Source organism: Fringilla coelebs (genome assembly GCF_963513975.1).
Source record: "Fringilla coelebs genome assembly, chromosome: 5".
Taxonomy (NCBI): domain Eukaryota; kingdom Metazoa; phylum Chordata; class Aves; order Passeriformes; family Fringillidae; genus Fringilla; species Fringilla coelebs.
The window spans coordinates 48,921,692-48,948,548 of record NC_140033.1 but is presented as its reverse complement, the minus strand read 5'-3'; the positions used below and the strand labels follow the sequence as shown (position 1 = coordinate 48,948,548).

General features: G+C 39.9%; 1 protein-coding gene across 1 annotated transcript; it reads right to left on the bottom strand.

The window, feature by feature from the left end:
- Positions 1–1,789: 1,789 nt before the first annotated feature.
- Positions 1,790–26,474, bottom strand: ST13 (ST13 Hsp70 interacting protein). The gene is made up of 12 exons (XM_084206056.1): positions 26,331–26,474; positions 21,728–21,785; positions 20,429–20,498; positions 20,254–20,324; positions 19,670–19,736; positions 19,032–19,116; positions 16,877–16,987; positions 15,534–15,636; positions 12,187–12,303; positions 11,417–11,480; positions 10,190–10,275; positions 1,790–6,064 (listed from the first exon to the last, which is right to left on the bottom strand). The coding sequence occupies exons 1-12, from the start codon at positions 26,438–26,440 to the stop codon at positions 5,936–5,938; spliced, it is 1,071 nt and encodes a 356-aa protein (XP_084062182.1). The 5' UTR covers positions 26,441–26,474; the 3' UTR covers positions 1,790–5,935.
- Between the last annotated feature and the right edge of the window lie 383 nt (positions 26,475–26,857).

Here is a 26,857-nt window from a genome sequence, read left to right as displayed (position 1 = left end):
TCCTACCTTTGCAAGTAAAGAATGACCTCTGAACTTAAACTATTTCTACCCTACTACTCTCCTTACTCTAACATTAATTAAAAAAAAAAAAACAACATATCTCCTTTATTTTTGCCCAGAAATTCAATTCATTAGAGAGTCCAAACATGTCAAGGCAGAATGACAGAATTTAATTACTGCTTTCAAAATTACTTTCTGAATCTGTTGCAAAACTTCATCTCTCAGAGAAGGTGGATAAACTGGATTATACTCCCAGTACATCACAGATAAAAGCAACTAGAAATTAACAAATGAGATTGCATGTGCTGACAGTTTGAATTCATTAAATAGAGCAATTTGATCAAATCAACTTGTCAAGATCAGGCTTAGGTATTAAGGCCAAGGTAACACCAGCCTCTTCCAGAAGCAAGCACTGTAATCACTCACGTATAAAAAAGCACATGTGTGTGTGAACTTTGCATGAACCAACTTTGATTGAGCCTCTGCAATGATGCAGAATGTTCTCTATGCACTTCATCTAGGTCCAGGGATATCAGAAAAGTTGAATTTTTTTTTAAATTACTTGCATTTGCCATTATTACATTTAATCTCCTATCATGGTACTTGCTCATCCTAACTAGATCAAATGTCCCTCAGCCACCCTTGGTTTTACATAGACTAAGTAATTGTGAAACACAAATTTTTTGTTGCCTCGATGTTGCTTTTTCCCTCAGACACTTGATAAATGTCTAACATCTGCTCTAAAGGTACATTTTTCTGGTCTTTTTTTTTTTTGGTAAAGGCTACTAATGAATTCCAGTTCTAAATCTTGCTTCATCTAGTTTGAAAAATTTTCACAGAGATTAGAGAAAAAATGTGCCAGATTATAAAATGGCTTCTGAAAAACCTTTTCATTCACAAGGACTTTTCCTCGTTGTAGGATAACACACAAGAAAGTGTGAGAGCAAATAATCTCTTAGAACAATTGTGTTTTCCTTATACACTCTTAGCACAAGCCATATTTTAGACCAATTTTTAAAAAATCTGAAACAAGACAACACAGGTGGTTTTCTCTTCCAAATAAGAGCTAGACACTAGTGGCTAAACATCAGAATTAATTTTCTCTAATGAGAGGCAGTGCAGCTGGCAGCAGCTCAGATATTTCACTCTCAATATAGTACTGTGATATTTTTCCACCTATTTTTGATTATTTCCTGACATCTTGTACCTTCAGCCCATTTAAAAGCTAATTTTATTGAACACTGTGCTGGTTGTTACATGATTTCAGCTATGATATTTTTCCTTCTGAAATGTGAAATGCAAATTCAACTAATTTCTAGAACTCTTACCCACCACTGAGATTGTTAGAAAACGAAATGTTTCAATAATGGAATTCAATTTACTATTACCTGCTTTAAACCTCACCTCGTTATTTACTTGACACTTGAGTAATAAGTACTTTGTTTTTCTGAATATCTTTGTTCCATAAAAATTTTGTGTACCATCTGGACTGCTGCAGCTGCTGTACTTCAGGAAGAAATTCTAAGATAAACTGCTAACCTAAACACTGTAATCCTTCAAATTTCTTTACATACAGTAGCAACTCACATTCCTTGTAGCCACGGAAATAAATGTTTATACATTAAAAAAAATCTTGTGCAACAACAAAGGTGCCAAAATTGTAACCCACTTAACAAAAAGAGAAGTGAACACATTCTGCAAATACATTTATTTATTTATTGATAAGATCCCAAGCTTGTCTGAGATCATACATCTAGGACACAGCTTTCAAAAGTGTGTTTGTAAGCAGACATACACAGTAGTAACACTTTGTTAGCAAAATTACAACTGAACATCTGGATTTGGTTAGTCACCAAGATTCAGATTTACAGGAGAGTCCTCGGTATTTACATTCTCTGGGACCTCGGGACCTCCAGTCAGGAGGGACAAGGAAAGGTTTATCTTACATGAAGTTCCTGTTTGTGAGGGTCACATCAAGTGAGTATGATGTACTCAAACTTTAATTCACAAAGTGATCAGTGACTTGTTGCCCGGTTGCTTGAATTTTTTTTTCTTGCTCCATAGTTCAGATCTACCAGCAACCACCTGATCTGCTTTATTTATTTGCCACATTAAAACTGCTCCTGCTTCCACTCTATTTGCATTTTTTTATATCACTACTGACCACCTATGATTTGTCTTGTGGTACTGAACATGAAGGTGTCTGCATTCAATTGGACACCACCATTTTTCACTCCACTTCAGCTCTTTGGTAATCCAGAATTACTTTCTCACAATGCTGCCCTCACTCCATCATGTGTGAAGCAAGGTTGAGGCCCACCTCTGCAGAGCTCTGATTATGTTTCACAAGACACCTTTCTCTAGGCATCAGAAGAAAACACTGCTACTGTTTTCCGAGTGAGCCACCCTCCAGCTCCAGGTTACCAGCCACTGTCAGTACCAGTAACTGCCAGGTCAGACTGCCCTGGAGCAAAGAGGAAAAACTCTCCAGCCTCTGCCACGAGCATCCCTCAGCCTACCTGCCCCAGGGGATTTCAAAGAGGCTCCAAACACTTCCAGCCAGCAGCACACCATGATCCATGGGAAGGCACATGCCAAGGCTAACCTGACTCCAGCTCCCCCTGGCTATGTCCAGTCTCCCATCCATATGGGTGAAGGATTCTGCTTGCACAGCAGGTGCCGTGAGCTCCCATAACAATCTTATTTCCTCTTCCATTCCACAGAAGAGGGATGTACAGGCATATGCAAGAATATGGCTTGTATGAGCTTTATACAAAAGCCCTCAAAGTCACACACAAGAAAAACCAGGTAGCATTTAAAGACAGACATTTTAAACTACATACAGTACTTGCAGAAAGCTCTTTCTCTAACATGGCTTTACCTTTATGTGGCTTTTTAATACTCATTGACCCATTCCCCTCTGGCCTATCACTGCTCTACCTAGCTTTGTCCCACCTGCCTCCATCCAACTTTGAGACTCATCCAGTCACTGCCTTCCCATAAAGACAAACAAAGCCACCTCAACAAGTACCAACAATGAAGGGAGATAAAATTTCCAAAAATTTCTGGTAAAGGCACCAAGCTTTGCATTTTCCACATTACTACGCCACAGGACTCCCTGTGAACTAGAGCAGCCTGGATGTGGCAATCGAGCTGACATTTGCTTTCCCTTGGGGCAGCAGCTGAACCAGAGAGGACAGTCAAGTCCCTGGAACAAGGCTATGAGCCTCTGTTACCAGTCAGCTGCAGGTGCATCAGTGCACTCCTGGGCAGCCTGGGTCACTGAATCTGGGCATGGGATCAACCAAACAGCTCAGTGCAGGACTTGTGCACAAGGCAGGAAGGCACACCTGAGCCAGGGGCAGGACTGGCAGCACTCTGTCCCAGCTGACATCAATATGCTCTTGCAGCTTTCAGACAAACTGCCAGCAGAGCTGATTATTGCCACTGCACTTACAACAACCACCCCTACTCAATGCTCCAACAGAAATAATAACCTGAAGGATCTGCCAGTAAATACAGGAGCAACCAATGAAAATAACAACTTCCTCATTTAGCTACTTACATCCCACATTTGGAACTTCCTGTCTTTGCTCATCTCTTGTGCAGTTAGCTTTCTGCACTTGTACTTCTGTTCAAACCAATTTAGCTGCTTAGATGTCCACACACCAACCCAGGGAACTGAGATGAAGTCCAGACAGCTCATCAATTTACTTGCTGAGTAACACTAAAACCAAAAAAGCTCACACACCAAGGGAGTCATAGGATGTGTATTCCCAAAGAACAAGAATTCAGCAAAACTCCTAAAGCCAACATTAAAATGAGAGAGAATGCTTTTATAGAATCAATCAACTCTCAGTAAGGGCAACTGATGGGTAAGCAAGCAGGCAGAGGACACAGATATGACCATTCCTATTAGGTAGGAGTAACTTCCTAATTTTGACTATTCATGAGAAGACAGACACAAACAGCCAAGTTGGAATAAAAGGAAACTGTAGGGAATAAATCTATATTCAAGATACTCTAATTTGTGCACAACACACATGCACTAGCCTGAATGCAGAAGTCAAGATTTAGCCTATATTGAGGGGTGACCTACTTCAACTATCTCTTCTTGGGAATGAGAGATCAAGACTATGACCAAAAGCCATGCACACAGCAACGCACAATTGTATTTTGAGTTCATTTGGTCATGAAGACGAGCCCTTAGGCATTTTGTTCCAATTTAAAACACAAGTTATATATACAGTTTGAATAAAGCACTTCCACATTTAATTTAAGCAAAATAGTTTCTATCAGAAAGTTACACAAACCCAAAAAGCTGTGTTTTTCAAAACCATACTTTATTTTTAAAGGCTAAGAGAAGTATTCAGAACTGTATTTCTTAAGCAAAAAGATTCACATTTCATTGTGCAGGGTCATTAGTAGGAGAAAAAGCATTTGGGGATTTACTTTTCTGCAACTGCTGTAGAGTTCCTACATCAAACCAGATTTGTTTAAAAATGGTAACATCAGTTATGGCTCAAGATACAGAATTACAAAAGAGTAACACAAAACTTGAAATTCAAGGGGTAAACAGGTAACTATGGTCATTTTTTCCACATAAAGATGTTTTAGCCAAGACAAACAGAAGCAACAACTGTCTTTATCGGTAGCCAAATCCACTGAACACCATCAGGACAGACAGTGCATCAAAAATACCCATGCTGATAAATGCATGTGTTAGAACAATGTTCTGTCTGTTCCAATTACTTCACCTTTTCCTCTGTCACAAGCCTCAAAACCATGGAGGTATGAAACCACAACAACAGATTTTTTTTCTTTAAACAAGAGGCTACAAGAAAAGATGGAAGACTACAGAATGTGGTGAAGAAAGAGTCATCACCTCTACAGAGACAGCAGGACTTTGACCAAGAAATTTTAATCAGTGAGCATGTAAGAACCCAAACCGATTCAGAACCCAGAGCTGCAATTTTGTTGGGTGTTCTCCCCTTCACCAATGTGTAACTCTGCATGTACATGTTCTGGATGGCTTGCATTCAGTGGGACAGAGGTAGTGATGGGAACAAGATTCCTTCCCTAAAGTTTCCAAATAGATGCAACCTGCTAAGCATGGCCCCAAGGAAGGGTGAGTGCAACCAGCAGAGGGCCTGCCACTGGGAAAGGACAAGAGTACAAGCACAGACAGGAAGCTGCTCTCCCATACCCAGACTGATAAATAAAATGTTACGTAAAGGTGCTGGACAAGAACTGAACAAGTAACAAAACGTCTGTGGCCTCAGCAATATGTACTTCATGCCAGGCTGTGCAAAGGGTAGAACTGTACCTTTGCTGCACAGTTGTGGTGATCAAAATGATATAGTATTTGCAGTACTGCCAGAAGTTCCAGTGTGTAATGAGCTAGCCTGATTATACTGATAATAGCTTTAAAAAGTCTATCACCCATTAAAAAAAAAAAAAAGTTGTATTTGCGGACAATTCCTTTATCCAGTTAACTCCTCAGACTTGTCCCACCTTTGCTATTTTTCTGTCCTAAGGGGATTAAGACAGACTTCAGTTGTTAAAGTTCTTTCCCATTTGCTCAGTGAGAGCAATAAAAAAAAAAAATAGCATGTTTTAATCTTATACTCCTGGAATACTACAATTTGTTATAAGAATGTTAATTCAGAGAAAACTGTCTGTAACACTTACAATGAAAGGTTGCAACTGTTGGACGAGAAGGGATGGTTGAAAACTAGGTCATCTGAATATAATTTGAGTTCTAGAAACCAATAATTGAATAAAGTCAATACCTGGGGCTAGAGAGCAGTTCTCCTTAGAACACCCCATTTCTCTTCTTAAGAAGATCAGAGGTAAAATGGTTTATTTTATTGCAACACTGGTTAGCCAAATCCAATCCTTGCCATTCAGGTATGATTTTTAAGAACCAGGAATTTTATGGTTTACTGCCAAATTTGGCAGACAATTTACTGATGAGATTCATGACCTTGGGATTGCTCTGGTACTTGGACATATTTGCTGGATTCTGGGCAACTTCTTGGAATGCAACCATAACTTCCGGATCCTGCAGGATAAAAAGAAAAAAAAAATTAGAGCATTTGTAAAACAACTCTACAAAAGTGATTATGTAGTTCCATATTAATCTAGTCTTGCTCAGGTTTTACATGACAAGACTATGTTAGACTTCTGGCAAGAATTCTCTGAAGACAACCCAATAATACAGTGCATGCTGTTAAAGCTGTGTCACTAAACACCAGAGTCATTATTGAACTTGCTACACTAAAAGTTCAGTGTGTGAGAAGGGGGATCAGATAAGACTTCTGTTTTCCCAGAACAGGAGCTATCAAACACAGCCCCACCTACTGTATTATTTCTGTTCAGGCATCTTTCAAATGCATTTTGAAGGAGGTAGGAGTTTGATGTGTGTAGCATGCATGATAAGATAACTCTACTCTGAGCAACAGCTGATTCTCATCCTTTTCTCATTTTTTCACTCTAGCAGCAAAAGCCTGAAACTGTTGGGTTGTGAGCAGACAATGTGGCAATGTTTGGCTTTTAAAATCCATCTAATTCTCAGTCATTCCTCACCTCCAGTGAGAATTCACACTCAGAAAAGAACCTTGTTATCTCTCATCACACTACTGTGTTGCAGTTGATGAATACATCCCCATATTCAATGAAGTCAGTGCCCAAAAAAAATAGCTCCATTTTCTCTATTTAGTATGAGAAGCATTAATAGCTTTTTCCCATACTTCTAGTATACCTTTGGCCTCCACCGAACTTGAACTGGTTTTACTTGTTTTACCTGTGTATGTTTTGAACATAATGACTCTGTATGTAGCAATTTTACATCTCAGCCTGGAAAAATGTTTCCATTATAAGCTGTATCTACAAAAAATTCCAATTTTCTATAATTCAAGTGTAAGCAGTTTATTATGTTCAATACAAATCACAGATGTTAGCTGTAATTTCATCTGCTGTACGTTCTAAGACATTTAAGCATTTTCACCAAAAGACACACTGCTTCCTAGACTTCCAACCCACTGCTACAGCAGGCATGTTCTTTAGAAACCACCACCACATAACCAGTGTGCTCAGAGCTGTCTGTGCTACAATACATCATCCTCTATCTATTCTAGCATCAAACTCAGTCCAAAGCTGTTCAACAAGTCTGATCCTAAATTGCATTTGGTAGGTGTGGACTCTACTGAAAGCACCCCCACACCTCAGTCATATTTTATACATGTTGGGAACCAAGAGTCCAGTCTTACGGGAGGATTTACAAATGTGCTGTCTTCCTCACAAAAGATAATCTAAAAAGTATATGGAAAATAGAATGCTGAAGTTCAGAAAAGAGAGATTAGATACATTCTCTCCCCTTTACAGGATTCCCATGCAAACAACAAAGGCAGACTTTCACAACCTCAGACTTCTTGAACTGATTTCAAAATAGGGCATATGATTATAAAGATTGTCACATTGTAAAGTCTGTGGTTTCACATATATATAAATCTGGAACAAAAAGCAGAGTAACCTTAGTCACTAGTTTGTGTCAAAGCACTCCTAAATGAATGTTAAATGTCCAGTTTTATGCTCTGTGTTTCACCTTCCTATAAATTCAGAGCAAGTAAGTGATTCTGCACTTTTGTGACTCCCTGGAAGCTCTCAATCTTAGAGAGTGCTTATAGCATCCAAGGTTTGACAGTGATGAGCAATATTATCAAAATAAACTGTAAGACAGGATATTAGCATTTCTGGAGGGAAATGTTTTTTGCATAAGGTTGCCATTGTTTAGTGCAATGGTAGCCATTCTATTAATGGTACTAGGGAGACATTCAGTTTTCTAATGCTCTGGTCTTTAGTTGCAGAAGGAAAAATAATACTTCCAAGAAATAAGTTATCACTACTTTTTTTTTTTTTTCCAACTTAACACATTTTGTTGGAAGGCTGTGTCTAACATATGCTACATGTCAAATAAGGAATCCATAGGTTCATCTTACACATAACTTCTTATAGAAAGAACTTCTATTTGACTTCAAAATGCAAATGTCATGTGTCTAGAGAAAGCAGCTGTATATGCAAGATATAAAGTACTAGACAACCCTCCAGACAGACAAAACAGTAAAATAAAATACACTAAAATTTCTCTCAATTCCTCTGGAGACTAGAAAGCTTAGGGGCAAATAAGCTAAAAAAGCATGCATTAGAAGTCACTGCAAAAAGTCACAACTTCCTACCACTAAGAAGCTGTGAAAAGAAATGCAAGAGAAGTTTTGCTGCTTTGAGAAAAAAAAATTCTGAAGAAAAAAATCTTCAGGTGATGGAACCAGAAATCTTCCTCAATAAAGAAGTTTTTATAGTGGTTTGCAGAGATCACAAAATCAGAGAATTGTTAGGGTTGGAAGGGACCTCTGGAGATCATCTAGGCCAACACCCTTGCCCAGGCAGGGTCACCTAGACCAGGTAAGATTTATGCCAATGACAAGCAATAACTCCCCTAAACGTGTCCACAGGCAGACATATCTGGTTGTTTGGCTGCTTCTACGGATGACAAGATGAAGTTAACAGTAAAATCAGTTTAATCTGGCTTGTCTGCAGGCACCCACAGTTGTCAGGTTTACTGAGATGTTACAAGACTCAGGCACATTTCAGTGTTAACTCATGGAGAATAGTCTCCAAAATGATGAAATCATAGCAAGTCTTAAGAGACTGAGGTAGTGGCCTTTACTCTTAAAACACTCCCATTTTGGCTCTAACTCCTCACTATGAAAAGCCTCTACAGACTAACAGTTGCAAAGCAATTTTGGAGCTACTTGTGTGGATCAGTATGTTCAGAGTGTTTTGTTACCTCAGATATTAGACATAATAGCTGCCAGCTTACATTATCCATCAACATATTCCATAGCTGCACTGGGAAGATGCCAAGCAGTAGAAATTACTGTCTTTTCACTAGAGCTTACATGGCCAATTCAGAAAAGACCAGAAAACAGAGCTGGACATTTTAGGAAAAGGTAGTAATGCAGACATAGACCAAGTTCTAATAAATCATATCTAGATAGCTGTACATGCTAAAGCCTGCCTGCATTATGAGAAAACACTGTCAACACATATTCTTGCAAGAGTCCTACCCTACGCTGGGACATATGTAATCAGCATGCAATGGAGTTTTCTTAAAGGCATGTGACAAGCACTTCATATTTAGCTGCACCTCAACACTGTTTTCAGCAACCTCTCATCACAAACTCCAGTGCTGCAGCAGGAAGTAGCCAGGTAAGGAAGACAGCTACAATCAAGAGCCCTTTCTGCATGGTTTGCATGCAAGCCAACACTGCTGACTGTGGCAGCCTAAGTAAAGGTGTGTTTTCCAACATCAGCAACCATTAAGGGAACAAACCCATGAACTTTTGCATGGCAAGTGATGATTTTTTGTGATTCCAAGGCATACTAAATAAGCTTCCTTTGTGATGCAGAAAAAAGAAACAAGACAGTTTTGTACTTGATCACATTAGAATGCAAATGTAACTACACAGCTCTGACTTTTTCTAGCCCACCTGCCCTTAAAATGGTGTTGTCAGACATGTTCCCCCTTTAATCTGTTGAAATACTTCTTGAGTAGAAGTAGTTATGACATTGAGCAATCAATCAAGCCCACCAGGGAAGTAAGCTTTCTGAATATGATTTCAGAAAATACCAGATGAAGAACTATTCTAACAATACTTTGTCTCTGGCAAAACCTCAAACATTTAATCTCCTAAGAGAAAGGCAAGTCTCATAACAATATTATTATAATATATTGTGTAAGAAAAATATTATCAATTTTTTTGTTTGTGCATAATTATCCCCCTTCGAAGTGTGCGCATTGAAAAAATGAGCAAGTGAATTATAATGTGTGGAAAAGGACCACTCGAGAAACTTTCCCAAAAGAGATGACAACTGCATATAACACACAGTTTTGCCTATCATAGATGGGGGGCAGGGTATGTGTGTCATCTTTAATTAAGCTTCCATTAGTTTGCAAAACATTTAATCCAGACAGTCTGGTGTCACACACATGAGGAAAGATTTCTAGAACAGAAATAAGCAAGCACCCCATTGCCATCCAAAAGGTCACATCTTTCCTCCCCTTAGGCCCACAGGTGCTGCTCTTCTCTCATTCACAAGGTGTACTTTGACTTCAGCAAATACTCACCTGCATGGCTGCAAGAACTTCTGGATCACTGAGGATGTCATTGAGACCTGGCACGCCTCCCATCCCTGCAGCCCCAGGAAAGCCACCTGAAAATCCAACACAAGAAAAATGTTCAACTCACCCATACGGTAATTATGCTCATTGAGACCAAAACCTATTGCCCTTGCCACATCTCTAAAGCCTTGTCTTCCTATGGCTACAGCTGGCCCACTCAATGGAAAGCAGGGTCTTCACCTTCTCTTTCTGTTAAGACCTACATCTCATTTCATCCAAGTTTTTAACCCAATTGAATAGACGGCTTGTAGTGAGTACAGTTCTTTTCCTGTTTAACTAAAATGAGGTCTCAAGCTCAGGAACATAAGAAGTTTGAATGCCTGGGGTGAACAATTCAGGGCAGAAGTAGCTCAGAATTATGTCCCAGGCACATTCCACATTTGGCAGGAACTTTAGGTTTTGAAAAATTGTGTCACAAATGGGAAAAACTCCAACAAAACCCCAAGAAAAACATCCCAGAAGCAAAATACTTAAGGTTCTCTTATGGAATCCATATTCTGCAGCTTCCCCAGCTGTGCTGAGCGTAACACATGGTCTCTATCTGGCTGTTGATCCAGTTGGAGCACGCACACAGCCTATCTCAACTCTCAACTACATCTCAATCTTCAAGAGCATCAGTACTTTTGTTTCTCCACAGTTCATTGTATAACATGGAAAGCCTGATTTTTGTGAAGCTGTCAAGGATAACTTTTCTATAAGGTAATCTGCACTACACCACCTTAAAAAAACTATTCTGTTAACAACGCTTGCAACCAGCACAGATTTCCCTCGTGTTCAATCCAAATTTTCAACTTTAAATCTATTGCTCTTAAATGGATTCAAGGCACCCTGAGTAACTTAGAAAAGATTTTTATACCCATTTTTAAACACATTATCAAGGAAATTCGGCTTCTCTTGTTTTCCCAGACCTAAATACTTTCATTGCTATTCTTCAGTTATTGATTTCTGTCTTCCTTCTACTTGCTACATAGCATCAATCCTCTTCAAGAGAAAGAATCCCATCCCTCTTACCACCAGTGCTCCAAGAGTTATTTGTATACGAAAGTTCGAAACTTCACATAAGATTTTTCCCTCTGTCTTGAGAACAAATGCTATAAAAACTGCAGTTATAATATTCCATATGGAAACAACAGCCACCTCTACCTCAATTATTTGTGCTTAAAAATAAAATACCTGGGAAGCCACCTGGGAAGCCACCAAACTGAGCTCCTCCTGCCTGTCGTCTTGCTTCTTCCTCCTGCAGATGAAAGCACATCATTCCACACAAAAAAATTGAAGTGCAGCCTGTTTTCTACTGCTCAGCTGGGTTTAGGAGGAAAAAAAACCAGCCGAGACTGTTTCAGGCAGATCTGCCATCACAAGAAACAAAGCACTTTACTATCTTCAAAGCCACTGAGAAGAAATTGCTCTGCCTATTCTTAATTTTGTACATGATTGCAGGTTAGTTATGCAAGATATGCTTCTACTGAATACAAATACTTAATACTGTATGATTTGTTTTAGCTCCCCAATTGTATTTTTAGAACTCCCACCCATCACATATTAAAATACATCATTAAAGCACCAAAAAAAGAAGGCAAGCAAACTGTGCCAGGAATTGAGGAAGAGAAGCAAAGTATTATTCTGAATTTAAAACCTCCCACTTTGGGACACATAAGTACTTTAAGTGAAACCTATTCTGGAACAGTCACACAATAACTGACTTCTTGAAATACAGGATTAGTAGAGATTCCAGAGACTGTTTTTGTCACAAGCAATAAACCAGATAACTCAAATGCCTTCTTCTCCAGACTTCATTATTGGTTAAGTAACCAAGACAGAAACCAACTCCCCAAAATTAAAAACTTGCGTTTAAAGTAAGTACATTTTTTCCTCTGTAATTAGTTTTAACCAAAATTAACACTCTCCAAATTATTAAGAAATAGCAAAGCTTGAATATTCACCCTTTGTGCTTTCTCATGCTCCTCCCGTGCCTTCTTCACTCTTTCCATTCTTTCCCTGATTTCCTTTTCTTCGCGCTTCCGCTCATACTTCCGTCGATGCTCTGCAATTTTCTGAGCCTGTCACAATGGAATACCAGGAGTTCCCACACATTTCTGGCATCTCACACCATGTATTTCAGTACAAAACACATGTAAGCATAACCAACCCATTCTATCAGTTCTTAAAACTAAGATCTGATTTCGCATCCCAAAAGCTTCTTTGTTTTAGGAGCCATTTGCTACTTCCTTCCCATGGCAGCCAGCCATTCATGTCTGCTCAACCCTGACTGGATTCACCAAAACATGCACTCTTTTTTTTTTTTTTTTTGCAGTAGTTTTGGGACTTGCATCATTGTTAGCACTTGAACATGTTATTATTCCATGTCCCTTTCTGCTTTTATGCTGAAATATAGATTTCTCTGGGGCTAAAACCAGCAACTGTCCTGGAAAAAGGCACAATAGGAAGTATAATTCCCACTGCACACACACACTTTCTAGATAGTGCTATTGCTGTTTCAGCTGCCTCTACAGCATGTACAGACCAACACAAGCAGACCAAATAATTCCTCAACCAACCCAAGAAAGGGCTGGTGGGGAGGACATTTGCTTCCTTTTACTAACTTTTTTCTCAAATGTTTATTAAATCTATAGTCCCAGTGAAAGAAGAATTAACAGTGAACTTCCTAAGGCTCCTCACTCAGAATTAATGGCAGCACTGGCTTCCTCAAAACAGAAGGAATCCTTATAAATAATTGCAAAAATGTTCCATGATTTCAAAAATAGTGTATGATGGTTACTCTGTAGCATTCCTGTAACTGAAAAACACAGAGCAAAATCTGGATGCAAGAACAAAGATACTACTTAGACAATGGATACTCTTGTATTTTTTTTTGAGAAATACTCTTATTCTTTAAAGAAAAAAATTGCTTTTTAAGTAGGAGAAATTTGATACAACTTATGTTAGTTAGGAGATACTCATTCCATACTACATCATTCCTGAAGTGCATCTGCCAGAGAAAGCACACTGGAGGCAGCAGGAATGATAGGGAGTGAATGCAGTACCTGCTATGAGATCCTGACATCACTGACATTTAATGGCTCATTCAGAGAGAGGTAAGTGTTGTTTTCTTTTTAATGAAGCTTAAGTAGTTTCTAAATTTTAAATTTTTGTTATTTCTAAGTATATCTCAAAATGAACTAAAGGTTTTTAGAATTTGACTTAGACTTTTAGGTGAAAGCACTACAAAGTAAAAAATTCTAGGGAAGCTTGAAGTGAATAAATTAGATGAACACATCATTTTCACTTACTGAAGATTTTGAAAATCACTCATGGAAAGATCCTACGTTTTTCCTAGAGCTACATACAAAAATTCCCATGCAGTTAGCAACTACACATCAATGCATCACATGTATTCACTCTGCTGTTTCTGTGCTCAGGCAGATTAACTGGGAAAGAAAAGGCTCCCCCTCAGCCAAGCATTATTTCTTATGGAAACCAGTTGAGACCTAAGACCTAATTACATTAACCACAGATCAATAGTCTCCAAAACAGAAGACTAATAGGTTGTAAAATGGTTTCCATTGTCATTTTGCTGGAGACAGCAAAGACACGGTAGAAAAGCTGAAAGCTGAAGTTCTTAGACACAGGAATGTTTATGCATATGGGGGTTTAAGCTTGGCTGGCTGCTAGATGCTCACTAAGCCACTCTCTCATTCCTCCCTCCTGAACAGGACAGGAAGAGAAAAATACGATGGAGAAGCTCTTGGCTGGAGATGAAGACAAGATCACTCACCCACTACCATCATGGGCAAAACAGACTCAACCTGCAGAGAATGCATTTAATTTATTGCCCAGTAAAAATGAAGCAGGATGACGAGCAACAAAGACAAAACTAAAGCAACATTATTCCCAAAGCTCAGCTTTACTGCTTCATTCCCCTCTCTTCCACCCTGAAGAGCACAGTGGGATGGGGGCCATTACATCACATCACATCACAGTGTATATCTGCCACCCCCTCCTTTTCACACCTTTTTCCTGCCCCAGCGTGTCTGCCCCACAGGATACAGTTCTTCACAAACTGCTCCAGCATGGTTGTCCCCACGCTGGAGCAGTGGGGACAGGTACAGTGCCTAAACAGACTGGTCCACCATGAGTCCCCCATGAGCTGCAGCTCCTGCCACAAAACCACCTTCTGTGTAGGCTGCTCTCCACAGGCTGCAGCTTCTGCCAGGAGCCTGCTCCAGGGGACTCTCCGTGAGCTGCAGCTTTCCTCAAGGCAGATCCACTTCCTCTGTCATGGGATCTTCCATGGGCTGCAGGGTGGATCTGCCCCACTGTGGATCTCCATGGGCTCAAGAAGGACAACCTGCTTAACCATGACCTTCTCCACTGGCTGCAGGGAAATCTCTGCTCCCATCCTAGCACACCTCCTCCCTCTTCCTTCTTCACTGATCTTGGTGTCTCTAGAGGGCTTGCTTCTCTCATGTTTTTCTTCTTTACTGCCCTCCCTCTCACAGCTGTTACACTGTATTTTTTAATCCTTTCTTAAATATCTTCTCACAGAAGCACCACTGGCATCACTGACTTGCTGGGCTTTGGCACCAGCTGGAATTGGCTCCCTCTGACAGAGGGGCAGCCTCAGGTCTCTCCTTACAAGAGGCCAGCCCTGCAGGCTCCAACTTCCCCCAAACTTCCTATGTAAATCCAATACAATGCAACAGCTGCCATCTGTGGTGTGTCAATCACTTCAAAGGAACAGGCAAAAATATGAAAAAGAAAGCTTACTATCAATAGTGTTACAGAAGCTTCTCCTTAGAAGATTGCTGGGGTCAGCCAGGGGAGAACAGCTGAAAACCAGTTGTGCAGAACTGAGGCTGCCCTCATGGGGCTGACTAATGAAAGTACAAACCACAGCAAAATGCTTCCTTTGGAAAACGTGCTTAAGGTCAAAGCTTTGATCAACTCAGAAGTATCTTGGGGAAAAAATCAATTATCAGGCTTTTTGGAAGGTTTTTAGTCTAGATTCTAAAATACCTGGCAAACTTCAACTGCTTCAGATTCTTCTGTTAAAATTTGAAAAATGAATATATTTAATATTTCTGTTACATGCTCAGCCCCACACATTCAATTTCTCTACACACAGGCATAAACAGCTGTTACTAAACACAGAAGTATTTATAAACTCAGTCTGTAGTGTTGGAACACATATGAACACATTTCTTCCAGACAATGCCTGTTGAAGAATATGAAGGCAGCTGTGTCACTCAGACAAATGCAGGAAAGACCTCCAACATTCCTCCCCACTTACTCTTGGCTGCACCTCCTTCAGCATGGCACTTGCATCTTCATCATAATCCAGTTTACAAGCTAATGCAAGATCATGAGCAGCCTCCTCCCAGTGACCAAGAAGCCTAGAATTCAGAAGGTACCAACAGTCAGAAGGGAAAACTGAACACTTGCAGATCTTCAAAACATTTAACCATGCATCAGTCAGAAATTTTACCTAGAGATATAAGGAGTTTAAGAACCGTGCTGATTCCTCTAAGCTGCACACTACAATACTGTTAGGACACTTGTTTGCTTCATATCCTTATAGAAACTTTTGTTTGAAGCAACAATAAGTAAAAAACTCTCCATGAGATTATGTCATTGTCTGCTATAAAGAATGACCTAACAGGGAGAAGGGTACCCTAGCTAAACACATGAAGCATTACTACCACCTCAGGCTTAAGTGGACCCTCATATTCAGCACTCAAACCTTGTGACTGGATGCCCCACATCTTAATTAAAGCAGTCATGTAAGCCTCTGTGCACATTTCTTTACTATTAATTTATACATACTCTTGACAATTAAAAATTTAAGCAAATGGTGGTATTACTAAATGGAGAAAGCACTTCTGCTCACAGACAGCGGTACTAATTCAAACTGTTCTCCAGTCTTCCCACTCTTGGGCTTCACACTGTAAATTAAACCTCACACAGTAAAAAAACTACTCTCTAAACACTGCTTTTTTTCAAGTTATATTAGCATCTACTTCTTTCACTTTTATAAAAGCCGTAAGAATTGTCACCTTTTTTCTTGATTTATTGCTATTAAAAAAAATGTTGAACTATAGTTGGTGGGATGCCTAACACCATTTAAAATAATTATATTGCTTGCAACAATTGTTTCCCTAATAACCAGGCACTTTAGTTTACTATGTAAAAGAGCTCCAGGGTCCAAGGGAAAAGGGCAGCAGAGAAATGTTCAAGAATTATAGGTCACTAAAAAAACCCCAACAAACTAAGTGAAAACAAAAGACCTCCAAACAAATAAAACAAGCAGTCCTAGATCTCACTATCTTTATTAAATAATTATAAAATGTTATTCAGAAAAGCAGAAAGCCATTAGAAGATGTGAGAGAGAGAGAGAAAGAGGAAGGGTGAGTGGAGGGGAAACAGTACCAGGAGAACTATTCCTAAATTGCCATCAATAAATCACCATCCTTTCTATTCTCTAAGCCACATACTCAGCACAATGGTTTCTTGGCTCACAGCTACTGCTCTCAGGTACAAGACAAACAGTTCAGAGGCACAGAGAAGGAGAGAATGTGTCAACAAAACTATTCCCCCCAAGTAAAGATAATATCAAGTACAGGTGAAGTCCATTACCTATGTGCTTTCCCCCTCCATTTATAGGTCTGTGCTGAGTCAGGATTAATCTTGATGGCTCTGTCACAGTCTCTAATGGCAGCATTTGGCTTCTGTAGTTTCACAAAAACACTGTGGGAACAAGAACATTTATCATACATATTGAAATACCAAGTTACTAACTTAAGCTGGAAATAATTTTGGATGACTAACAGGCAAGCTAGTGAGATAATGCATTTGAAGAGCTGAGTTCAAAAAGATTTCATAGTAACATAGATAACAAAGTCACTAAAATTTAGTCTCACCCTCCCAGCACTGTAGGTGACTCATGAGCAAGAACTGAAAGCATTCATTGTTCAGACTCAAGCTTTGCCAGCAAGAACAACTCTAGTGCAGACAAGAAGACACAGAAATGCAAAGGACAGCCCCACGGTGCTTGGGGTCTATGGCAAATGGCAACTAGCAATTTGAACAGAACAACAACAATATTCTGCATACCATATTGCACAGTCTTTAACACAGTAACACAAAGCAAGCATGAGGAGATGAGGAGTTACACAGGCTACAAGGATCAACAGCTAGAGTCATGACGAAAAAGAGGTAGGACATGAGTCATCAAAATCAAAAGCAGCAAAACAAACACAAACTCAGCAAGAAGCCCCAATCCCTTGTCAGCTAAATGTAAAAACTGAAAATTTTACACCACACAAGCATATCAGACTAATTAGTAGAGTGGTACTTTAGGAGGTTCAAGTAATTAAAATTAAAAATCTCTTCAGGAAACACTAAAAAACATTCCTGAATTGACAAAAGTATTCAATATTCAACGTATTCCATGCCAGAACTTCTACATCTACATCTAATTCTACATCTTCCTTTTACATGTATTTGAAAACAGTTACATGCAAAAACTTTGATATGGGAAGGAAAAAACCAGCAAGGCAAATACTAGTTAAGATGTATTACAATGGAACAGTATTTTGTATTACAAAGAACACTAATTAATCTTATGAAAGTTTATGTTCTCTTTGAATAAAATTGCTATGGTAAAGATCCACTAAATTATCATATCATCCACGATTAGTGGTCCTTTGTGTAAGAACAGGAAAAAAAATCCTTCTGCAACCCATACTTATGAAGCCTTCCTGAAGAATCAGAAGATAAAGATGTTTGTTCGTTATGAATTTAGAAAGTTCCCAAAGCATCATCTGCAGCCTGGTAGATGTAAGTAGCCATAAGGGGAGTGGAGAATGGGCTGAGATACAGATGTGTCCTGTTCAGACACACGACTATTGAACAGAACCTGGTCTACTAACAAATTCATTTAACAGGTACAACACGGAGAGAGTTTGCAGGATTCTTAACTAAGTTTGCATCTAAACAGCGTCATTTCAATCATCATCTTAATCCTACAACACACTTCAGATTTTACAAGTGTTTGTTACCCAGCATTATTCTACCTCAACATACCAAAAGCACTATTGTTGAGTACTACTCCACGTGCAGCTGCAGTGTCAGCTGAAGATTGGACTCCAGGTGGTGAGAGCCCCAGGCAAGAACTGGTGTCAACCTTTGCACAGGGACCTGTGGCCCAGTCAGGTTACTGGACACTCAGACACAGCAGGAGCCCATGACCTCAGACTTTCACAAGCACAGACCATGAAGGTATAAAAGCCAAGGGCTTTCTTTGTTTGGAATCCCTCCTCAGAGGCACCAGCTTGAGCTGTTAATTTGTTATTGCACCATGATTAAATTATTTTAAGGATCCAGATGTCTGAGAGTCTGCTGTGGGAAACTCAGGGTCAAGACAGTAAGGAAACCTGATCTTACTGTTTGAGTGTTGGGGGTGTAGCTGCAAAGGTGCTTCAGTCCCAACTCAGGCAGTGCAAGCATGACTGCCAGGGTGCCTCCTGGAAGGTCAGACAAGAAACTGTCCTAATGTTACCACAATGCATTTTGGAACACCATTCTGTTATTTATTCTTTTCCCAAGATGCTTTATATAGCTGCTACAGCAAATCTGGTGAGTCAAATAGAAGAGAAACTGCATGAGATGAACACTTCTCTTTCCCTCCTGTGGTTGAAGTTTACACAGATCCTCAAGTTGCCTTATATTTAGGCTCCTTAAGGAGAATAACAGAACAGGCAGAAACACAAATCACTAGATTATGACTCACCTTGCCCTCTTGGCATACAAGATGGCCAAACAAGGATTCAGCTTGATAGCATCTGTGAACAAGTCAACAGCCTTCTGAAGGTCCCCTAAATATAAGTACCAGTGAAGTTTCAATGATTATGTAATGAAATTACATCTGAATTCCTAAACCTGCCTTACACAGTGTTATGTGCCTAAACACTTCTTAGATAGAAGATAAGCAACAAAGAAAAATCACTTTCACCATCTTGTTATGTTACAGAAGTACAAACTCCAAAACTAATGCTTGGAGAGAAATTTTCCCAGTTAAACTTGTATATTTAACTTTGAATGCAATCAAACAGAATGTCACATCTTTACACCTTTTCACTGCATTAAGACAAACTACTAGAGACACTAATCATAATATGGAGGGAATTACTATAATGATCAATTTGCAATTAAGATGCTGTAGTACCTCTTTCCCCTAAACTATGGTTGCATTGGAAAAACAGTACTTGAAGAAGCTTTCAAGTTCTAGATAATTTTAGGTATCCAAGAAGAAGTATGTTTCCTCCTCCTCAAAAGCATTCCTAATGGTCCAAGATATTCACCTTCTTTTTTGTAAGAGGAAAACCAAAACAAATGTCCCTGAATAAGTACTAAAAAACAATTTATCACCTTCACTGAGAGCATTTATCGCTTCCATCTTCTTTTCATTAGCTTGATCCACCATGTCTTCAGTTACCTAACAAAATAAAATGAAAAACACACACACAAACCCCAAAAGCTGTTGAGTTCAGGCCAAAATTACCCCACTAAGACCTCACCAAAGGAGACAGTGCTTCAGTTGTCCAATTCCAGAACCTTAATTTTAATTTGCATTGAAATAATGGGTCAAAAAGCCCCACAAAACCCCTGCTTTCAGCTTGAAGACATTAGTCAACATTATTTTTAGCTATAAAACACTTGAAAGCTAAGTTGAGTAATGGTACAATTCTACATATGTAGTTTGCATGGGTGTTTTGATAAATTTCTTTGGCGTTTTCTGACCTGATCATCCACATGGAACTTTTTGATTGACTCTAACCTTGAAAAGGAAAAGAATGTGATTTTAAGCCAGTAAGTTTTCTGTTTAGAAGAAAACGAGGCAAAACAACAGCTGGTTACACAGATAATAAAGTATTCATCCTCCCACAGCTGCTACCCTTGATTACACTCAAACCCTCCTATCTTTCCTACTGCTACATTGAAAATTTGCTTACCTCCACATTTTCATCTCCCATTTCTTGAGGGTCATCGTTGTCTGGTTCAATCACTCCCTCATTATCAATTTCTGGGGGAAGAACAAAAAGCAACACTAAGCTCCATCTACAGAGACAGGATTTTCAGAATCATTTTCAGATTGGCAAAATGCAATCAAGTCACTGTTTTCCCCACCTAAGTCGCTCTCTTCACTTTCTGGTTCAGGTGATTTAACGGGCTCCTCTGGGTCTTCCTCTGCTTTGCCCTGAGAGAGACACATATTTGTAAGCACACATTATTTCTGACCAGTGCTCCATTTCCACTCTCAAAAATAACAATGTATTAGAAAAATCAGATTGCGGTACAGCTGAACTATTTTATTTTTGAGATACCAATCTCCTTTTCCCTCCTCTCAGATTAAAACTATAATATATGCATACATTTCAGAGCCCAAATCTGGACTCATGAACTTCTATTATTGGTAAAGCTGGTCCTTCAAATTTTGTAATTCAATAACCAAAACCAAATAATCCAAATAACATCCAGTTCAAATCCAGTTTTGCAGTGATTACTAACCAACCCTTCCAATCTTCCTGACTTCCCTCACACATTTTCTGGATCAAACATTCTCTCAATTTAATACCATTAAGCTAATGTCTTTTAGCAGGGAACAATAAGCTGATGACAGCGATTTAAATATTGTTTTCATTTGCCAAGGTCTGAGATTATTGCCATAGAATATGGCATTATTTTACATAGAATATTTTTTCAAAAATTTCAAATGTTTTATTGACTTCTAACTAAATTTCATCTGAATTCCATAACTTAGCACAACCTATTATCACAGATTCAAGCTGCTTGTCTTTATTCTTCTCTTGTCACAGACTATATTCAGTACATACACACAATCCCTTCATATTGCTCTAACTGGCCAGTAATTCCAGCATCCACTGTCTTGTTAAAAAAATTAAAAAATATCTTTTTTCCTAAAGTATTTCAAACTTGAAAAAATCCTGATATAAATATCTACGAGGCAAATTTATTTTCTCCCTTAAAAAGAATCAACAAAAGCCAACATCTTCCACAATACTGCCTTAAAAATTTGATACTTCTACTAATCCCTTCATTCCTTATCATACTCATTAATACTTCTTCTCATGAAAAGATTATAATATAATCCACTAATGACTAGAGAAATGGTTTTTAAACAGACAAGAAAAAACAAACAAAAAAAGAATTCAAGACTCTGTATAGCATTTGCATTGCAGAGAACATCAGGCATTCAGGATTAGGGAAATGGAGCATGATAACACTTGAAATTAACTAGGAAGCCATCTGTAACAAGTCATCTAAAACACACAATGGGAAGGCTTCAGACTGAACTCTCACATTCACCCTCCCTATCTGAGTGAAAACTGACAGTAAATTTTCCCCTTCTGCTTCTCAGTAATTTTGCCAGCATCATTTTTCAGTGATAAGTTCTTCATATCTCACCTTACTTGTCTCGTCTGCGGAGGCATTGGCTGGAGCAGGTGGTATTGTGCCTCCCATACTTTTCAGCAAAACAGAGAAAAGACAAAACAAAACAGTAAGATTATCAAAATAGTGGCATGTATTTTATTTATTCAAATCCTGATAATCTCAGCTTTTTGTAGTAACACAAAACATGATGATCCATTTCACTGTCAAAGCAGTAAACAGAGTACACATCCCCCACACTTTTCTCAGTGTAGTGCAATGCACACTGTTGTACCACTCCTTTGAGACTTCTACTCACTTGCATCACCCTTCACCCACCCAGCCTTTCTCACAAGGAAAAGTTGCCTCTTGGATCAAATGGATTTTCTCCTTTAAATCTAACTTATGTTTTGATCAAAACTAGATATTATGATTATAGCTACTATTAAAATTAGAATATTTTTAACAGAGGCCAAACAATTAAAGAGAACAGCCTAAAATGCCTGTGCAATTAAAAAAAAAAAACCTGCTGCCTAAGGGAAAAAAAAATCATTTCTCTTACAGATTGCAATGTTCCTGCCTCTCCTTCACCATAGTTCAGGAGCAATCTTGGTGGAGACAGCATTATGTCAATATAGAAAAAACTTCTACATGCTATTGACTTTGATTAGCAGCCAGGAATAAGCAGATGCTGAATTCTCCAGCTCTTAGATAGAACATCTAATCATACCTATGACCACATCACAAGGAATAGCATTCCGAGCCGTCCCCTGCCCCACGTTTCCACCTACTGATGGTTTTCAATAAAAATGTTTGCATGAACTCTGCAACCAACTCCTTGGAGCCCCACACAACTGGTTAGATGGGATGCAAGGGACAGGAGGAGGTGACTAAACAGGGCTGGGCAGGAGGAATTGGAAGGATGTAGGACTATCTGCTTTCAGGAATTAGTGCAACAGAACCTGTATCCCAAGGATGAGAAATTACAACTTCTTAAGTCAAGCTACTGCAGTTCATTGTTCCCTCTTTCCTCCCTCCTCTCAGCAGCACCTCAGAGTCAGGCCTCAAACTGGCTGAAAACAATCCTGAATGAGGCAGAATAGGACAGACAGGGATGAATTGGGAGAGAAAGGGTAAAAGGAGTTGGAGAAGGAGTTGACAGGATTGACAGGTCCTGCCACAAGGCCCTGCAGTGAAAGGCAAGCAAACAGCATAAAACTGCTTCTCATTTACAAGGAAAAACTGTCCAAAAAAACCTCAAACCAACCAACAAAACCCCAACAAGTGACAAACAGCATGTTCTGAAGCTATTGCAACAATCTCTGTGTCCCTGGGATGCTGACATTACCAAATCAAAGTTATACTGCAAGGACTAAACAACTGCAGTCTGAGAAATCATTATCCAGCCAGGCAGAAAACACAGAACATGGATTAACTGTTCCTTGTAAATTTTTGCCCTTGTAGGCTGACAATAGAACAAATAACTCTATTAGTCTCTAAAAAACAAGGAGAGGACTATAGGGACCATCTAGTGAAGCCTTGGAACTTTTCTTCTGCACAAAGTAAACTACAAATTGCAAAGCACTTTAAGACAGTTAATAGCTAACATCCATGGTATTAGCCGGTTGTAAGTCTGAAACCTTAAATCACCTCAAGACAGAAACAACTGAGTCAGTCTCCTCTGCTCTCTTCATAGCCCTCCAAAAATACCCAAGTTTAGTTCAGTTTGAGAAATGTTTACTAATAAACATGCATGTTTTATAACATGCTATTTCATGAACTGCCAAGGCTAAACAGTTTCACTCACAGTACATGAAAATATTCTTGCTATCCTGGTAATCTCGATTTAAACAGCTATAATCCCAGAATAACTCAAAAACAAGTTACTCCAAAGTCTCTTAACCCAGTATTTGATAACAATGATTGAATGCATAGCAGGAATATATGCAAAGTTTGCAATGTATTAAACCTCAGCAGTACATGGAAACACAAAACACTCTTGTAGGGAAAGGCAGGTACTGAGCTGTAGAAAAAGCACAGACACAAGACACACAAAGAGTTTAGTGTGCGATGCCAGTAACAACTGGGAGTTGTCAGGACTCCATTGCAACAGTGACTGCACATTTCCACTCATCAGGGCCATGGAAAGTGTCACATTTATGACTTGTTGGAAGAATTGCAAATGTGATTTCTGCAACCACTTTTATTATTGACAGCAAAATTATCTTCAGAGAGAAATTGGATTACCGTGAATTCAAAAGGGTAAAAACCTATTTGAACAAAACAGCAAAAAAAGGCAAAAAGCTTTATTCATCAATTTGGGATTCTGTGGTTCATTTTTAAAGATTGCTATTGTTTCTTTGTTCAATTGCAGGGTTTTGAAATGTGTTTCCTTTAATGACTCATTTCATAATAATTCAAGTAAAACATTTGTATTTTTATGCAGTTATGAAAAAATGGGCTCGATAAAAGGAATGTCAAAACACTTTCCAAACACACTCACACACTACCCTATGATTTCTCTACAAAGAGGATCAATACAGAAGTTAAATACAACAGCTAGGCAGAATAAGGGTTAGAAAACAAGTAAATGAAAACAGGTAAGACTTAAGGTTAGTGATGCAAAACTAACAGCTAATAAGAAATAAAGCATCCCATTCTGGCTTCATGAGTAGTTAGCAAAATTTAAATTAGAATCACTAGGTTTAAGGGAAAAAATGAATCAAAGCAATTAGCAGAATTTTAGTAAAAAATTTTAATGATGGATTTTAGTATAATATAGTCATTATTCTAATCACTCTTAACACTACCTAGGTAAACAAACTTATCTTTGAGATTAAGATGGGTAAGCCAGACAGAGATAAAAAAATTATTGAGTTTATTCCCACCTGAAGGCAGGCCATGCTGTTTGAAGCAATTTCCAAAGAATGATCAGGCCCCATAATGCACTTCACAGTTCTACTGCACACAACACTAGTATGTAAAGGCAGAGGGAACCCTACCAGAATTCCAGACAGCTTTACATGGTAAATAATTTGGGTACCACTACCATCATCCAAGTGCATTACTTAGGCAAATATTTAACTTAAATATGAAAACTCTCAGAAAACTTGAGTGAGCTGTAGGAGGCTCTGCTTGGAAATATTTTTTAACTTTTGAGATGAAGACATTCAGTGAAGATTACAGATGTAAAAAACATTCCATGGGTCTAAATGTAATTACTGTATTTATAAAACAAGCACCAAATACAAATTCTAAAAATTAATCTGGAAATTAAAGCCCTTCTTCTTAACATGGAGAAAGTCAGATGTCATCTTTCTATTTCCTAACACTTTCTTAGGCCAAAAAAAAGAAGTCAGTGTTCTTCCTCTTTCCTCTCCCTCTTCAAGCAGCCTGTCCACACCTTCAGATTTATGCAACAAAAGCACTGGAAGAAGCCTAGGGTAAGGCACTGAAGTATTTTACGCAATAGCTAAAGGAATAAAAGACCTGCAGTAGGATGAGACAGACATCAATCTCCTTCCTAGGCAGAGATATTATCTACTATCAGTACTGCAAAGCCAAGTTCAGTTAAATACCAGTTTTACAAGCACAGTATTATTCAGATGCATAAAAAATTAAATATCACTGAAAAAACCCCCACAAATAAACACTTCATTGTAGCCATTTTAATCATAGGACGTATTGTGAAATTCCAATGTTTACTTCTCTCTATATATGTACATATATATACATCTATACACACAAAATCCTGCTGTTTAAGATTAACACAAATTTTCTAAAACAAATCCCAGCTTGTCACTAAATAAAAATCTTTTGAATTGTCTCTGCTTAACATATGCACCTGAAAGTATATCCCTCACTTCTCAAGAGTTCTTTAGCACAGCAGCCATAAAAGCCAAGCAGAGGCACCGTAGTTGACCACAGGGGTTCTGTGGGTTCTCTGGCAGCAGCAAAGGATCCCAAACCATCCAGCCTCGTGCTTCAGGGCGCTCAGGGTGGAACCCAAAGAGAATTTTTATTTGGGAAGCATCTGTTACGGCAGGCCCTACTCACACAGAATACGTGCAGCGCTAACAGCAGGAACCGAAATGGTTCACAGGGAGCGGAGAATTCGACTACCTTTGAGACTTAAAGAGCAAACCACGTTTCGGACAGGAACTGTAGCTGCCAGGTATTTTGTGCTTTTGGGCACCAGGATGTAAATCAATGACACTCAGCTCCTTTTTAAGACAGGCTAGCCAAGTCTGCTGCGTAATGCGAGAATTAGCTCAGTAAGTATTACTCTGGGGCTTTCCAGGCTGGAAAGCTGAGCCACTGAGATGGCCGGGGGGCAGGCTTTTTGCAATGGGAATAGCCAGAGTTAACGAAACAAAACAAAAAACGAACAAGTCTTTTTTACGCGCCAGGAGTAATCCCAGCGGGAAGGGCAGGAGAGGGCGGGAAGGCCGCAGGGCGGACGGGACCGGACCGGACCCGCGCGGGTGACACCGCGCGCCCCCCGGCCCGGCCACGCGGCGCGCCCGCGCGCCGGCACGCGCTCAGGAGACACGCCCCCCTCCCCTCACCACGTCCCGCGCCAGAACACCCCTCCCCCCTCGCCCCTCACGGCCGCCTCCTTCCGCGGCCCCGGACCGACCTCTCCACCCACTCGCGGAGGAAGGCGAGCTCCGGGGTGTGCAGCAGGCCAGGGTTCTGCTTGCACAGCCGGACGAAGGCCCGCAGCTCACTCAGCTTGCGCGAGTCCATGGCGGCACGGCAGCGGCCCAGACGCGCTTGTTCCCCCGCCCACCCGCCGCGGAACCTTCCAGCCCGCCCCGCCCGCCAGAGACCACGCCTACAACCGATCGGGTCCCGCCCACAACCGATCTGGCCCCGCCCACCACAAGTGACCCCGCCCATGCTAAACGGTGTCCCGCCCATAAGCTCCATGAACGTGCACACAAACGTTGCGCGGCCCCGTGGAACCTTCCAGCCCGCCCCGCCCACGCCAGTCATTGCCCCGCGGCGCGGCGGGCGAAACGTTCTGGAAGCGGCAGCCGTCCCTGGCAGTTGCGCTCCGCCCCGTGCGGCGCCGCCCCGCCGTTGCCGCCGGCCCCCGCCGTGGCGCGGGCTCCCCCTCGCGGGCTGCCCCAGCGCTCCTGAGGCGGCGCGGCGCCGCTCATT